The sequence below is a fragment of the Phoenix dactylifera genome, chromosome 13 (assembly GCF_051530095.1).
Source record: "Phoenix dactylifera cultivar Ajwa chromosome 13, Ajwa_hap1_PhDact_Kaust_v1.1, whole genome shotgun sequence".
NCBI classification, from domain to species: domain Eukaryota; kingdom Viridiplantae; phylum Streptophyta; class Magnoliopsida; order Arecales; family Arecaceae; genus Phoenix; species Phoenix dactylifera.
Window position 1 is genome coordinate 22,787,074 of NC_143202.1, and position 15,482 is coordinate 22,802,555.

Below are 15,482 nucleotides of genomic sequence, written 5' to 3' on the forward strand. Positions count from 1 at the left end.
CGGCAGCAACATCCCCTTCTTATTCCTCCTATCAGCCGCAAGAGAGAAGGAAAGAAAAGAAGTTTGGCGTGGCCCTCTTCCTCCTCTTGGTTCTAGTGCAAGGAAAAAGAAAAGGTTGTGAAAGGCCTTGTTTTCTTCTTCCTAGATTCTTCCTTCTTTTTCCTCTCAAGGCAATCAAAGGTTGATTCAAAGGAGAGGATATCAGCCATCTAAAGCCATCTCTGCAAGGAAGCTAGCACCCCGGAGAGATCCAAAGGCTTCGATCGACTCACTACTTCGTGTGGATACCCGTAGAGGCCGGACGCGTGTGCGGCTTCCACTGAGCCTTCATCAAATACCACGTGAATCAGATTTGCGGAGACCATCTACCCGCACAAGATGAAGATCTGATCTTCTTAATGATTTTAAAATGATTTAAAATAATTTAATTCTAATCTATCTACAAACGAAAGGTTTTAAAACACGTTCATGCGATGAACGGATCCCGCATATGTTTTTCCGCTGCAATTTGAAAATTATTTTGAAATTTTCATGGCATATGAGGGACGCTAACAGTGGACAGGCGATTTATAGCAATACTTATTGGATTTTATTATAATAGCATAACAATCTTTTTTAAATTTTACTTTCAATCTAATATATGGGGCCATAGAATCTTTAGGAGTATAATGGTATAAGAAGAAGAAGAAGAATGCGAAAATTTTATGATGAGAAAAAAACAAATTGACAAATTGTGGAATCTTCACTAATAAAGTAATACTTTATAATTCCATATTACAACCTTCTAATTTGCAAGCTATGCAAATAACATCCCCCGCAATATGACCCCAAACATCTTCTAATCCTAATCCTGCCAATTAAAGAACCCCCGATATGACTAAAATTTTAAAATCAAAAGAAACTCATCATTAGATTACAGTCGAAACTTTTAGCCAATTTTTAACTCAAAAAAATTAAAATTTGACTAAGGTCATAATATACCATTTGTAGAGTGCTCGAAGAAATTTGTAATGAGACTAAAATTTCAGACCCGATATATGTAAGAAAGTCACTCCTTCAAGAAAGATATTGGTTTAACATAAGTTGCAATATGCTTCTATTGACAGATCTAGTGTATTTCTAAATCTGTGTTACATCATAATCCCTGCTGTACCTCCATTTATATGGATTCAACTACTCATATGGGGCATGCCGACACAAACAACATGCCATGCCAAAATAAACATGATAATATTTGTAATAAAAAATGTTAGACGGTTAAAACCTTATTATCCATTGACTTTATTATATTCATTAAATAAATGCTTTCCTGATTAATTATAAAGTGGTACCTAATGCAATTTGTATCAGACTAACCCATGAGATACAGAGAAGAGAGAGAAGGGGGGCGGGGGATTCAAGAATCTCTAGTTGAAACCTAGTCCTTTTCAACTCAAATCGTCAACCTGCTCTCCAAACACCGCCATTAGTCATGGATTCTCCAGTGTCGTTAGTCCTTTTAACTCCAATCCTCAATTTGCTTTCCTTGCCGCCCTTACCACCGCCCTTAATGGAGCAAGGTTGTCCTCTCATCACCCCATCAAGCCCCCAAACTCTTGCCGCCACCATTCTCTCCCTTAACCTACCCACTCTCCTGTGATATGGACCTTCGAACACAGTGAACCACCCTCATCTCCTCCTTGGGTCGAGGGTGAATAGTTCATGAAAAAAAAAAAAAAAAATACATTTCTTCACACAAATTCACCATAGAGAAGTTCAAAATAATGAGAGGTGAATGATCCAACAGTAGAGTCCCATAAAAGAAAGTGAATCCTTCTACCATGCAAAAGATACAATCCCAAATTCCCAATCCTTTCTGCTGTAACAAGTGCACTCAATCAGCGAGCACCCACGGTAGGCCTTATCACCTCCACGACTTCCAACGTGACCCTCAGCAGCCTTCACTTCCATCAGAAGGTATTTTATGTTGGCCAAGGGGTTGAAAGAGAAGAAGAAATTTATGAACTTCGGCATAGGATCAAATGATCGCCCTGACCAGCGAGTTGCATCTTGTACGACCAACCAGCTTTGAACGGTTGAACCACACAAGCTAGCAGTTTAAATAGAATTCAAATATTTCCAGGTTTTCTCTCGACCTGCCCTGCAATGTCTAGCAGGTTGAACCAACCATGTTGGCCAAAACTCAACATTGATGCACACGATATTTTTTTTAAAAAGTATTTGACTATATGCAATTGAGATGCATCTCTAAGCTTAATCTGATATCGAGACAACAAAAAAAAAAAAACATATAAAAGGAACAATATAATAAGATAAAATGAATATAATTTACAATCATATTGATAAAATAAAATTATCACTGCTCATTCACCTTATCATGTACATCAGAATTCATAATTATCATGTCACCATAAAATAACCCAATCTACACATTATTAATTCAATATCACATTAATATTTTATGGTAGCTTACTCATATACTGCACTATTGCATCATATGCAATGAGCTCACTTTACGATAATATACTTGGGTATATATTACATGAACAAATCTCATAATATAATCATTTATGCTATACAACTCTTACAAAAGTATTTTCGGAAAAATGTATTCCATATTCTATAGTATGATAAACTACCGTCAACACAACAATAGATATAATAATAATAATAGTAGTAGTAATGATTATGATAATGATTATCATTATCATTACTAAATGCATACTCAAAATCCTTATTACCAAATTATACAGTTCAAATTTTGGATACACATCTATGGATTAAATCTTTATTTCAAAGTGATAACTCCCACACAACACCGTAATTCAATAATATGAAAATTTTGAACGTAGTTTTGGAACAACTGCTTTCGGCCTGTAACTCTTGAACAAAAATCTCTCACCACCCAAGACTGTAAATTAAAGCATGATCAGTTCAATCATAGTTGGAACTATTGTTTTTGCCTTATACAGAGCGCTATGCATTACATGTATGTTAGTTTGGCAGTTTCAAATGGAACTACGGAAAGGCCAATTTTTAAGGCCTCTGTATTAGGCGAGGTCAAGTACAGAACCAATGCCTAAAATTGAGTCATACAATTTCCAACAGCGAGCTACTGGCAAGCTTACGGATAAGAAAATAATGCACGAAATATTCATAACAGTATTTTCTAGTCCCTCGATCCTGCCTTGAGACATCTTAGCCCTTGAAGCCAGACGCTTCAGCCTGGAACTCTTTGCAATAAACTAATACACTACTGAACAAGAAAACAAATGTTTCAACATGCAAGTTCAAATTCTAATCAAATATTGCAGATCAGTTGTTAGATTAACAATGTCAAATAATCCTGCACCTTTAACCGGTCTAACATGCAAAATTAGCAACTCACACAAAGTGTCTCATATACAAACTCCTGATATAATTCCTCATCTGATTTCAAGCCAATAAATGATTAGGAGAAGAAAAAAATAATAGTACTTGACAGAGCCAGTAATATTGGTGCTAATTGGAACCAAAGTGACCATGATGGACTTCAAGCAGATATTGTCAGATGTGAGCAAAGTGCATCCATACCCATCAGATTAAAAATATCTTGTGCTATCGTGGCTGAATCCAAAAGACGGTGAGAAGCTTTCTATACATGAAACGATCTGAAACAGGTTGTAAACGACAGATTTGTAGCTGGTATAGGACAGCCATTAGTAACTATTGCACGCTTTTAATCAGCATGAAATAATGAGTATGGGGTATTCATGCATCTCAAAATGAAAGCTGGTCTTTAGTAGACCTTTTTCAACTTTTCAAAAAGCCAAAAATTTGTTTCGAAATTTTTACCAAGCATCTTAACATTATCCAAAAAACTTCTAGCCCTCTAAAAATAAATTTTTGGCCCTCCAAAAGCAATGCCAAATGGACCCTTGATCCTGCTTAGCATTTTAGAGCCATATATACAGCCCAATTTCGACCATTGCCCATGAAATAGGCTCAAGCTAATGGCTATATTTGATACAGGTTTCCCATGAGTCTGGTATGGATAATGGTAATGTTAAAATGTTGATCATGTTATAATTATTGTTGAAGTACCAAGCAATAAGCATTAATTGTTAATTGTTGTTGTTATTATATTCTTATTATCCATCCAAAAAAAATATTACTATCATTGCAATTGTTATTATTGCATCTAATGTACTATATTTATTTTTAAATAGTAGAAAATAGTAAATACATGCAGTCTGCATGCCGCATATCCACTATGCAGTCTCTTGACCACCCATATACCACAGCTGCCTTTTAGAACACAGGTTTACAGTACCACAGAAACCCGCACAAAAATCTTAAAAGTCACTTCAAGACAATTCTAATACCTCAAAGCTTCCCTAAACCGCCACCAAGGTGGTAGCCTAGTGGTAAGGGGGCGATGATTCCGCCCAAGTTGCCCGGGTTCGAAACGCACGGGCGTCGATTAAATTAGGGGACTGGATGCCCCACCCCCGGATGGCTTGATGGTGGTTATGCTTTCCTTCCAGTTGTACCAAGGTGGCGCTGGGGTGACGTACCCACACGTGAGGCGCTGAGCCCACGAGTCGGGGAAGGCACGCGAAACCTGCGACCTATATCGAATATTCCCTGATGGACGGGGGGCCTAGTGGGGGCTGCTACGCGAGTGGGCTGGTCCCTCCCCCTCCCCTCCTTTTATTTACCAAAAAAAAAAAAAAAGCTTCCCTAAACCAACATAACCTAAAGTCAAATTTGCAGACGTCAGTCCTTTTTAAAGAAAAAGAACTAAAACATCAACCAAAATAGACCTAAAATTCAGCCCAAAATAACAACAGAATATCAACGTAATGCCTAACCGCATGCCAATGATGCCCCATGAGCAAAAATCTTATCAAACCTTTTTACTGAACAACCTTGAAATCAATTTTTTATTCATCATTTGCAATATAATCCCCAACAATCAATCTTCAAGCATAGTGTTCAGTAGGGAATTTATTTAGAACACAGCCACCACTTTTTTTCTTTATATGTGCTCAACGTGAATCATTTAAACAAAAATTTGATATTTTCATACAAAATAATTTAGTAAACTAAGTTCTTATAGAAACTAGTCATCCGACTGATGTTCAAGCCCACGATTTTTGTAGTGATCTACTAGCCTAGTGTTCAACAATCAGCCACCATGAGGACTCTTGCAGCAATAAGACAGGAGTCACTGGAGAGAGCTTCGCTTTTAACAAGAATATATCCCAGGATTCCATGAAAGAAGGACAGTAATCATGTAGATTTTTAGCAATCCCTTTTCTAATAGTATCTATTGACCACATTTAATCTATTTTCTGATCAACTGTTGAATAGGTAAATGACCTTTTAGATGGATTTTTGGCATCTGAGTAGTTTAGATGTTGCAGATCATGATCAACAGTGTGGATATCCAATCTATTAACGTCTTGTTCTTGCTCTGATGTGTGCATGTGTGAAACAGAAAGAGACATCATTCCACTTCATGCAGGTTCCTTGCCATTATTACTAATGCATAATCTCCAGTTTTAGCCTTGTGCTCTTCAATAGACTATGCCCTTATCCTCATTCATGTAAAGTTTTACACTCATCCTTCCGACTTGGTTATCAGTTAGATCTTGCCCCTAAGATGTGTCTCCACAAGAATGACGTCCAACAAGAACATCTGCTAATAGAACGAGGCAAGGACATCATGAAGGCACCAAAAGAATGCATATGGCCACATTTCTCAATTTGCATTAACTTATTTACAAAGAAGACTAAAGAAAGAGCCTAGCTTCCATAACCAATTTTTGTTTCGGAAAATCCCCGATCACGATCAGAACATCGGTACTTTACAGTCCTCTCTAATCTGTAAAATTAATATTTGATTAGCAAATAAATAACTAGTCATAATAGAAAGCCCTCGATTATTTTCTGATACTTAATTGTCCACACACATTTAGTGGCTTTGTTATTGTTCATCTAAATGCTTTGCATCATTATGTAGCTTGCAGACATAACGAGTTAGTGTCATCACAATTTTCAAAATGTTTTATATTGTTAAGAACAAAAATAAAGAATTAGGTGATCTTAATCAAGAATGAAGATATGCCACAACAACAGCTTCAGACGTTTTAGTATACAATACATTATAAAATGCGTATGTTATCATACAAAATTATGTATTGTGAATTATCTGATTTTCTCCTAATAACTTAAGACACTTATAATATGTGAAGATGTTCAATTATTGATGGTAAGAACAAATACAGAAGTTTTGACCCTTCTATCAGAGATCTCCAACATAAAGCCCTAGGTATAACCACCTTTTGTACAGAACAGCCTATTCCTGGTGATGAGATGCTAAAAAATGGACCTCAGTAAGCATTGGGGAAGAAATCCAAAACAATTTTGAAAATGAAATAGTAACAATGCACATAGTCTACGTAAGGAAGAAGGATAATTTGATAGCATAATGCAGTAATGAATCTCCATCATTATAAGAATAAAATTACCAGATCTGAAAGGAACCATGCATAACAATGAAAAATTGTGCAATGGTTGAACGTCTAAAAAATATACCACATAGCTTATAAAATGGGAGAAGTGTGCAGAAAAGCCAATCACAAGAAATGCATGAACAGAACGTTGGAGAGAAACAACCAGGAGCATTGCACTGATTAGATTTGGAGAATAAAGTACCACCGTAAGCATCTCTACAAATAACTGAACACTTCAAAAGCTTGCATCGCCATGCAGCTGACTGTGCTTCAACAAGCTTTCCAAAAGATGCATCAATGAGCCATACAAAGGCCTGGAATCCACAGGAATCTGAATAAGGAAGACACATCAAACTATTAAAGATTTGTTTTCATTAACTTCATCACAGCCAAGTTGCTTGATGCAGGAGTTAAGAGGTTCACACTACAATTCTTTTAGTCAACAGTAAATCAAATGCAGGTTGTACAAAGAACTTTGGAGTCAGATCAAGGCTCAATCAGCAACTAGATCCAATTTTTTTTCTTTGATCCCAAATTGTTCCAATCTGAACATGGAGGCTGTTATATGTCCAAAACCCTGTCCCTATATTTATTAGAAAACCATAACCTTTACTCAAAAGAGAGTATATTTTTCCACCTACTATCCATATAAAATCATTTGCTGCAATATCTGCATATTAGTGAATTAGAAAATTCAGCAAAACCCTCTGTATCGTTTAAAAAGAAATTTACAAGTCAAACGCTGAAGTGTTGCATTGCAATAATAGGTTTGCCAAACCAGTGCTGGGGGGTGTATTGGCCAGCAATCGGTTCGATACGTACGGGCCCATAGCATGCCGATCCGATAAACAATGAACAAGGAAGAGGGAGAGGGAGAAGGGGAGTGAGAGGCCTACGTAGAGGGGAAGAGGGAGAAGGACAGGGAGGAAGAGAGAGGGAGGGAGATAAAGAGAGAGAAGGGCAGTCGATGGGGGCCGAGTGGTCAACGGCTGCCAGAGAGCAAGGAGAGGGAGAAGGGGAGAAGAAGAGAGGGGGGGCCAGTGCTGGGGGGTGTATTGGCCAGCAATCGGTTCGATACGTACGGGCCCATAGCATGCCGATCCGATAAACAATGAACAAGGAAGAGGGAGAGGGAGAAGGGGAGTGAGAGGCCTACGTAGAGGGGAAGAGGGAGAAGGACAGGGAGGAAGAGAGAGGGAGGGAGATAAAGAGAGAGAAGGGCAGTCGATGGGGGCCGAGTGGTCAACGGCTGCCAGACAGCAAGGAGAGGGAGAAGGGGAGAAGAAGAGAGGGGGGGGGGGGGGGGGGGGGGAGGGGGGGGGGGTGGGGAGGGGGGTTTTAAAGGGTTTTAAAGGGTTTTAGTTTTAAAGGGTTTTAAAGGGTTCGACCGAGGCTAGGGTTTTAAAGGGTCTTCAAGCCGAGGCGAAGCACAAGAAGGAACGAGTCGTCAAGGTTATGAAGGCATCTGCCATTCGGTCGACATTCCTTTTACTTCATTCAATCCACAAATGTCGAACCATCCAAGGATAGTTTAAAGGCCGAACCGACCTGCACAGCCGAACCATCCCAAGATGGCATCGTTTCGGTTCGAAAATGGGCCGAACCGCCTAGTTTGGGTTGGTTCGGCGTACCATACTTAGAATTATAATGGATTTAGTATGATTCTCTTGCCAAATAGTAGCAACATTTATCAGCATGGACTGCATGACAAGCTAGACAGCTCTAGCTGTCTTGGACTAGATCTTTCAAAAGAAGCATAGGCTCAATGTAAGCTCCCCTGAGACCACTTAAAAGAGGGGACAAGAAGTGCAGGAGAACTAAGAAAAGGGTAGCACAAAGCAAGGGCACAGGCTGACTGCAAGCAAAGCACCGAGTGGACTATTTGGATTGGGGCAAGGAAGAGAAGAACATTAAAGAAGAGAAACTGTACGAGATGAGGAAAGAAGAAAGGCGAAGACTATAGAAAAGCACAAAGAGAGGGCAGAGAGGGGTGAGGAAAAGAGGGAGAGGATAAAAATCAAATGAGGAAAGCATCAACATCGAACTTACTAGTAATATTCAGGAAAATGTATGCTGGTGCATGCTATTTGTAGATCATGAGTTTCATGTTTTTGAAAAAAAAAAAAAAGGTAGAAGTAAATATTCTTGCTTTCATTTTTTTCTAGAAATAATATTTTTGAAAAATAGAAGATAAAGACAATAGTACAAAATATTTTTATTGGCTCAGTTTCTATAATTTTATTTAAAAAAATAAAATATAAGAAATAAAAGTGATACCAAAGAGGCCCTTAGCAAAACTAACTTTATTTAACAACGCCATCAACAAGTTTGGCATTGATTAATTAATAGAAGTATACTATATAGATGGTTCTTGAACACAAGATACTCATCTCTAGCAAGTCCAACAAAAACGAACCTATCTAGTTGCATACAATTGTGAAAGAAATTAATCTTCTAGATAATCTTTATTCTACTACTCACTACATCTTTCCTTATCCAGTATATATAAATTTTTACATTGCCAAATAATATACAAGTAACAAGCTACAAAATATCGGTAGCATATTTGGGTCTTTTTGGCCATAGAAGATTTTCTACACTTACAATATTCCTATACTTCATGACACAAAACTACATCATCCAAACACTTATCAACAACAAGAAAGGAAAAACAATAAAGCTACCAAAGAACATGCATAATGTCTGTTAGTTTAAGAACGAGGCAATACTCATTTGTAGCCACAAAAACACCATTTGTGTGCTCCAAGACAGGCGGGCTCCACATATAGCAGGAAAGAGTATTGCAAGGAACGTATTTGATGTGTAGAGCAAGCACAATGTCTCTAAAAACATATATTGCTTTCCATGTTGGATAATACTTCCAGGACAAGAAACTAAAAGGATACTAGGATATCAAAAAATAAGAGCAACCTAAACAAAATATTTTAATCTCAAAAATTCTTCAATCAACCTGACAGAAAATTCAATTAAGAAACACTAATCCGAATATTTTAAAAGAACTAACTCGAGAGCTCCCAGAGGAAGACTTGATCAACAAAGCCATGAATACTATATGGTAGCAAACAGAGTGTGAACCAAAAAAATAATCATTAATGTGCTAACCTAACCAATTGGATCACATAACCACTTAGAACATGGTGCATCTCTTGGTCAAATTTTAAAAATGTTGTAATTGAGTATTCAATAAACAAGGGTCCCCTTTGGGACCTCTGTTTCGAATGAAATAGGGGAACCGGAGGCAGAGCCCCTCCGCGCGGCTCCCCGACCCTCCGCCACCCCCTCTCTCTCTCTCTCTCTCTCTCTCTCTCTCTCTCTCTTCCTCTCTCCGATTCTCTCTCCCCCACCTTCTCTACCGTGTCATTGCAGCACGAAGCAGCAGGAGGGGTGGCGGGTACCGACCCATACCGCCGGGCAACCGGTTCGAGCACAGCAATCCTTGCCTTCCACAAATCTGTTATTGGTATCTCAAGCACGCAAACTTGATTTTATGTATTTCTAAATCTAATAATTTTATACCCCATTTCACTTAGATGATTTGATACAGCAGCGTCATCCCAATATTACCATTAATAAACGCTAAACATCACCAAAACTCTAAGCTTGACAATACAATTCACAATTTAAAAGAATCAGGAAGACAAGTTGAAAGATCAAGCCTCCGACATGTACATCTTGTAATATGACATTTCAAGAATCTGTGAAAATGGGCCCACCAAGATGTATAGATTACAACTAGGACAAAGAACAGCTTACAGTTAGGCTTTTGATACAAAGAGAAGAAAGAACAGTAGAAAGATACTGACCACCGGAAATTTCTATGCATACTACTTTCAGGTAAGAGCCATCAAGCCCCATATTTTGCAGAAGCCTTGGCTTAAACTGCAAATACGTCAAAGAATAATTAATGATAAGTTCATTTGGCTTCCCAAACAACATAGCCAACAATCAATAAGCAATTTCATAAGTCATGTGAAGAGGAAAAATGGAAGGCCTCTAACAACTTATTGCAGATCATCACCTTGTAAATGTGAATTAAAAAGAAAAATTTTACATGGTATATAGAAAGGTGCAATTGATTTGAACATACGGGATGTGAAAACCATCAAGTCAGTGCACAATTTTTTCAGCTGCACATAATAAATGTCCATTATCAGAAGGACTAAACATTTTTCCCCAGGTGCACATCAATGTATGTGATCAGAATAACTGATAACATTCATTATTATATGCTAAGAATGTCTCATGCATGTATTATACTGCAAATCGCAGCAGTATTTGTAAATTATTTCCACCTTAGCTACAGAAGCAGTGAAGCACTGCCATCAATAGCAGGAGTGCAGGATCTTTTCACACAGTATAGCATAGAACTGCCAAGGACAAAGGGTTTATCGAGCAAAAGAACAAAATAAATGCACACAGAATCTTGGGAATGATATAATCTCCTGATAGTAAAAACTTTTATATTTCAAACTGCTGTTAATAAGCTTAATATTTCACACTAATGATAAAAATACATCCTTGCAGATTCAGAGAAAAGCATGCTGAATTAGGCACTGCTAGCTCATATAAATCAAACACTGTTGAATTAATTTGGAGTTAAATGCTGGAACATGCACGGTATTCGCACTGGATAATTCGTGCTTGTACATCAAAAGTTTTGAGCATTCATATGGTAGTTGTTTGGCCTGGCCCAATAATAATTTCATATAGACATTGCTACAGCCAGAAGCTAATTTGCAATGTTTACATAGCTCAAGACCTTATAGAAGTCGCAATTTCAAAAGCAGTTTAACTCATCATCATGTATATACATCTCAACTTTTTGCTTCCAATCACTTGTGTCAATCAGTGAATTACCTTTCTACAGGAATTCTTTCAATCAATTTCTCCAGGATTGAAAGCAAAGAACGCCCCTTCCGCTTCACACCATTCGTCTCTTGCAAACACAATTTGATGATCAAAAGAACAGCACAAAAATTATAGGCAATATATCCATAAATTTCTGTTGTTTAAATCCGGCATTTTGAGCATTGTTTACAATGTATCAACGAGAAATATGTTACATACACAAGTTTCAAAAGATACTGATCCTAGCACAAAGAAAAAAAGCCAATATGCCACACCTTGCAACGCAGGCTGCATAAAACGAAGCACTTTTTATGTTCATTGATGCTGAAGAAAAAATAATCCTGCAACAAAATTTGTTTGATGGAGAAGAAGAAAATATCTTATCTCCACCCAAGTCAACAAGTTGCCTGCTAAAGAATGGCATCAATTGTTGCCTGAGACTAACACAAGTTGTGGAACGTCACGTTCAGTGCATGCCCCTCACCTCAGAAACAGTTTAGTGTACAGTAATTCCTGCTGAAGCACCAGTAGCGTTTCAACATTCAGGTGCAACCGCACATTGTTCTGGTCAACCAAAAATGCTGCCAGTACCCCCTTGTTGTAATTCCTTCCTCCTTTGCTCCTCTAGCGGATCTGGGCTCTTCATAATTCTTCGCAGACGCCTAAGTTGCATCCAAGATATTTAAACATAGATTTTCAACGCTTAAGACAAATAACTCAAGGTGCAAATACACTGGTGCAACCCATAAACAGCATTTCCAAGTACCTGTCTTGTGCATGTTGAGCAGGAAATGTTGGCATAAAATCCTTTGACTTAGGTAAAGGAACTTCATTAAACCAGGGATGCTTAAGGGCAGCTTCTGCTGTTATCCGCTGCATAATAAGCAAAGGACAGCATTAGGGCATCGAAAGATAGGCTAAAGAAAGTCAATAAGTATAAATAACCCATGATTCTTTCTGGTGTATCTCACCTTCTCTGGGTCATACGTTAGCAGTTTGTTCAGTAAGTCAAAACCAGCTTCAGATAGAGTTGGACGACCAGAAAATGATGTAGGTGGGAACTTCTCCCGCAGCCTATTATACCTGGAAAGCAGGATAAATAAAAGACTCAGTGTTTAATACCAGCATGAGCAGAACTTCGCCTAACAAAGTGCCATGAAGGCAAGCCAGGATGCCTAGGCAATATCACCAATAGCTGGATGCCTGGGAAAATATTTGCAACGATAAGGATTCATATTTAGCTTAAAAAAACTAACAAGAAGCCTATAAATTGATAAGAAAACAAAATAGAGGATGGTAACTTACGGCTGCTTCACAAAGTTAACTTTGACACCAGGTAATTTTGCAAATCCAGGCCATATCTTCTCATTTGGCGTCCCAAGTGTTCTAAATATCTGCACATAAGTGACACAAATGAAAACTGGATCGAGTAGATGGAAGAAGTGCAGAAGCAAAATAAGTAATTGTACCTTGTCAAGTTGATCAAACTCAGTTTTTCCATTGAATAATGGTTCCTTGGCTAAAAGTTCGGCCATTATGCAACCCAATGACCACATGTCAATAGCAGTTGAATATTCCTTTGCTCCTAAAAGAAGTTCTGGTGCCCTGCCATTACAGAATAAATGAGAACTTGCCAGAACAAAACAAAATATGAACTAACAAATATGCCAGAATACAAAATGACTTAAGGTGTAAAATAAAGCAACAAATATGAACATATACAAAATAGTAAGGCACCTACCTGTACCACAATGTCACCACCAGGTGAGTATATGGTTTCAATGGGCTCCCATACTGGCGAGACAGCCCAAAGTCACATATTTTCAACTCACCACGATTATTCAGAAGAAGATTTGATGTTTTCAGATCCCTGAAGAAAACATAAAAATAAAATATGCCTTAGACAACTAAAACACCAAACAAAAATTGATAGATCCAAGGATCTAATTCATAAACTTGAGAATGTAAAAGTACCTATGGAGTACCCAGTTATCATGAAGATACTTGACACCTTCCAACAACTGAAGCATTAAGCACTTGACCTCACTCTGGCTAAATGGCTGCTTCATTGTCTCCATCAGCCCTTTGAGATCATGCTCCATGTACTCCATAACCATGAAGATACTATCAAGGCTGCTGCCCACAACAACTTCCTTCACATCCACAACTGAAGAGTGGTGAAAAGACAGCAAAATGTTAATTTCCCTCAAAGAGGTCAATGGGAAGCCCTCCCGCTCCTTCTCCATCTTCACCTTCTTCAATGCCACTACTTCACTGGTCTTCTTATCTTTTGCTCTGTACACAACTCCATAAGTGCCTTCATCAATCTTGTTCAGCCTCTCAAACTCATCAACACTTCTACACCCTTCTAGCATGTTTATACATCTTTGGGGAGGTTGTACAGGTTCTAGTGTTTTAACCATATCATCCTCTACCTCAGAATCAGTCTCTGGCAAATAATCAGATGCGCCCTCATCAGTCTCCTCCCCATCAACATCCATATAATCATTCCTATCCACCTCAACTCCATGGTGGTCATCCCCATGGTCCCCAGATGCGGATGACTTGGATGCTGCCCCATCAGAACCTTCTCTCATAACAACCTCTCCAAGCTCAGGGCTCAGCTCCTTCTTAAGTGATTTCTGGTCGACTATATTATCAGCCAAAGGAGTATTTTTCCTCCTCTTGGGCACAACCTCCTCATCGGAAGCTTCCGCTTCATCATTGTCTAATGCATTGTTCCCATCTGCCCATCGTGAAGTAGAAATGTTCCTTGCTGTTGGGTACTCCTCCTCCTCATCCTCAAGCTGCCCAGGCTCCTGATCATTACCCAATTGCTGATCATGAGGTGAATCAATGGAGATCTTCACATCTGCTGGTGACTGGGACTGTCGAACTGTCTCAATCAAATCAGGTGGGACATATCCACTAGGCAGGGGAGGAGGTGGAGGAAGGGTGGCATGTGCTGGTGGGTCATTTTTGCTTCTGGAACTCGCAACAGTAGATTGCTTGCTATCATCCCTATCCCACACTATAGGTGAAAACTTCCTCTTTCTGCTTGACGAGGGCAAAGCCCCATTTTCCTTGCTACGACTTCCGTTGTCTCTAAGCAGAGAATCAGGAGCCTCGGGGTCATCTGAACCGCTTCCACTCGACAGCTCCCCAGGCTCACGATCAACCAATCTCCCCGAGAGCTGGCTCCGCTTCGTCTCGTTCCCACTGCCACCGCTTGAATTGCTCGCGCTCAAAGGGGAACATTGGTACCCGTTCAAGGAATCCCTCTTTTTGATGTCCCTTTGCCTATCCCTAACCCTATCCCGGAGATCCCGCCCATGGCTCCTGTCCCGTTCCCCATCACGGTACCGACCCATATAATAGTCCTTCCTCCTGGAGACCTCTACATCCGATTCCCGGTCCCTAAATTCGTGATCTTTGTAGCCTCCCTGACGACCCGCGGCCATTGAACGGCAGAACGAACGAGACCCTAGCAATCGAAGGAGAAAGGGGGCAAAATCGAAACCCTAGGAACCGGGACCCTAGAAATTAAGAACCAAACAGATCTCGAAACCCTAATCCTCGTAATCCCGTCGAATAAAGAAAAGAGAAAAAAAAGAGGGATGCAGCGATAGAGACCGATCACAAAGAACTGGAGGAAAACCCTAGCAACGATCGAATTTTGAAACCCCAGACAACCACAAAGATCAATTTTTTTAGAAGCGAAAACGATCGAAGATCGAAGCTTCGATGAGAAATTAGGATGCAAAAGAAGAAAGGAGTAGGAGAATCGAAGGATCTGACCTCGAGCAGCACACTCGCTGCAGTAGTCTCTCCTCTTGCGATCGGCCGACGGCAACGCGAAATGATGAGAGGAGGAGGAATACTTGAAGGGCAAGGCTTTCCCCTTATTTATTTATTTATTTAATTTCCGTGGGCGGCGATGCTTCGCGTTATCTTAGGAGCCGTCGCCGACTTGACATATGAGAGAACTATTAGTCCACGTGCGTGTACTGCGGACTCCCCCCATCCAAATCAGAACGGGACTTATATAAGATGAACCTATGGGACCACACACACTAGAGGCATTGACCGATCCGATGATTGAATCGTGATTAG

The 15,482-nt window shown here is 39.3% G+C and overlaps 1 protein-coding gene across 12 annotated transcripts; it reads right to left on the reverse strand.

The window, feature by feature from the left end:
• Positions 1-6,463: 6,463 nt before the first annotated feature.
• LOC103714762 (cyclin-dependent kinase G-2) lies at positions 6,464-15,385 on the reverse strand. 12 transcript variants are annotated; one of them, XR_015972775.1, is made up of 12 exons: positions 13,344-15,384; positions 13,111-13,239; positions 12,839-12,974; positions 12,675-12,763; positions 12,559-12,572; positions 12,341-12,452; positions 12,136-12,242; positions 11,854-12,031; positions 11,645-11,710; positions 11,379-11,457; positions 10,325-10,400; positions 6,464-6,831 (listed from the first exon to the last, which is right to left on the reverse strand). XR_015972775.1 is itself a non-coding variant. In XM_088710028.1 (7 exons), the coding sequence occupies exons 1-7, from the start codon at positions 14,828-14,830 to the stop codon at positions 11,938-11,940; spliced, it is 2,154 nt and encodes a 717-aa protein (XP_088566154.1). In that variant the 5' UTR covers positions 14,831-15,385; the 3' UTR covers positions 11,499-11,937. The 12 variants fall into 12 exon arrangements, 2 of the variants coding, with proteins under 2 accessions (XP_088566154.1, XP_088566155.1); XR_015972769.1 differs by lacking the exon at positions 12,559-12,572; XR_015972770.1 differs by lacking the exon at positions 12,559-12,572 and having other exon boundaries at positions 6,464-6,814; positions 11,645-11,776.
• Positions 15,386-15,482: the final 97 nt, after the last annotated feature.

What these genes read in the sequence shown, in the direction of transcription:
- LOC103714762 (XM_088710028.1), bottom strand. Translation starts at nt 14,830, where the DNA reads ATGGCCGCGGGTCGTCAGGGAGGCTACAAAGATCACGAATTTAGGGAC. An exon ending in GTGGTGACATTGTGGTACAG is followed by an intron (nt 12,975 to 13,110) that starts GTAGGTGCCTTA and finishes CTGTAATGGCAG; the next exon opens with GGCACCAGAACTTCTTTTAG. An exon ending in AGTTTGATCAACTTGACAAG is followed by an intron (nt 12,764 to 12,838) that starts GTACAATTACTT and finishes ACTTATGTGCAG; the next exon opens with ATATTTAGAACACTTGGGAC.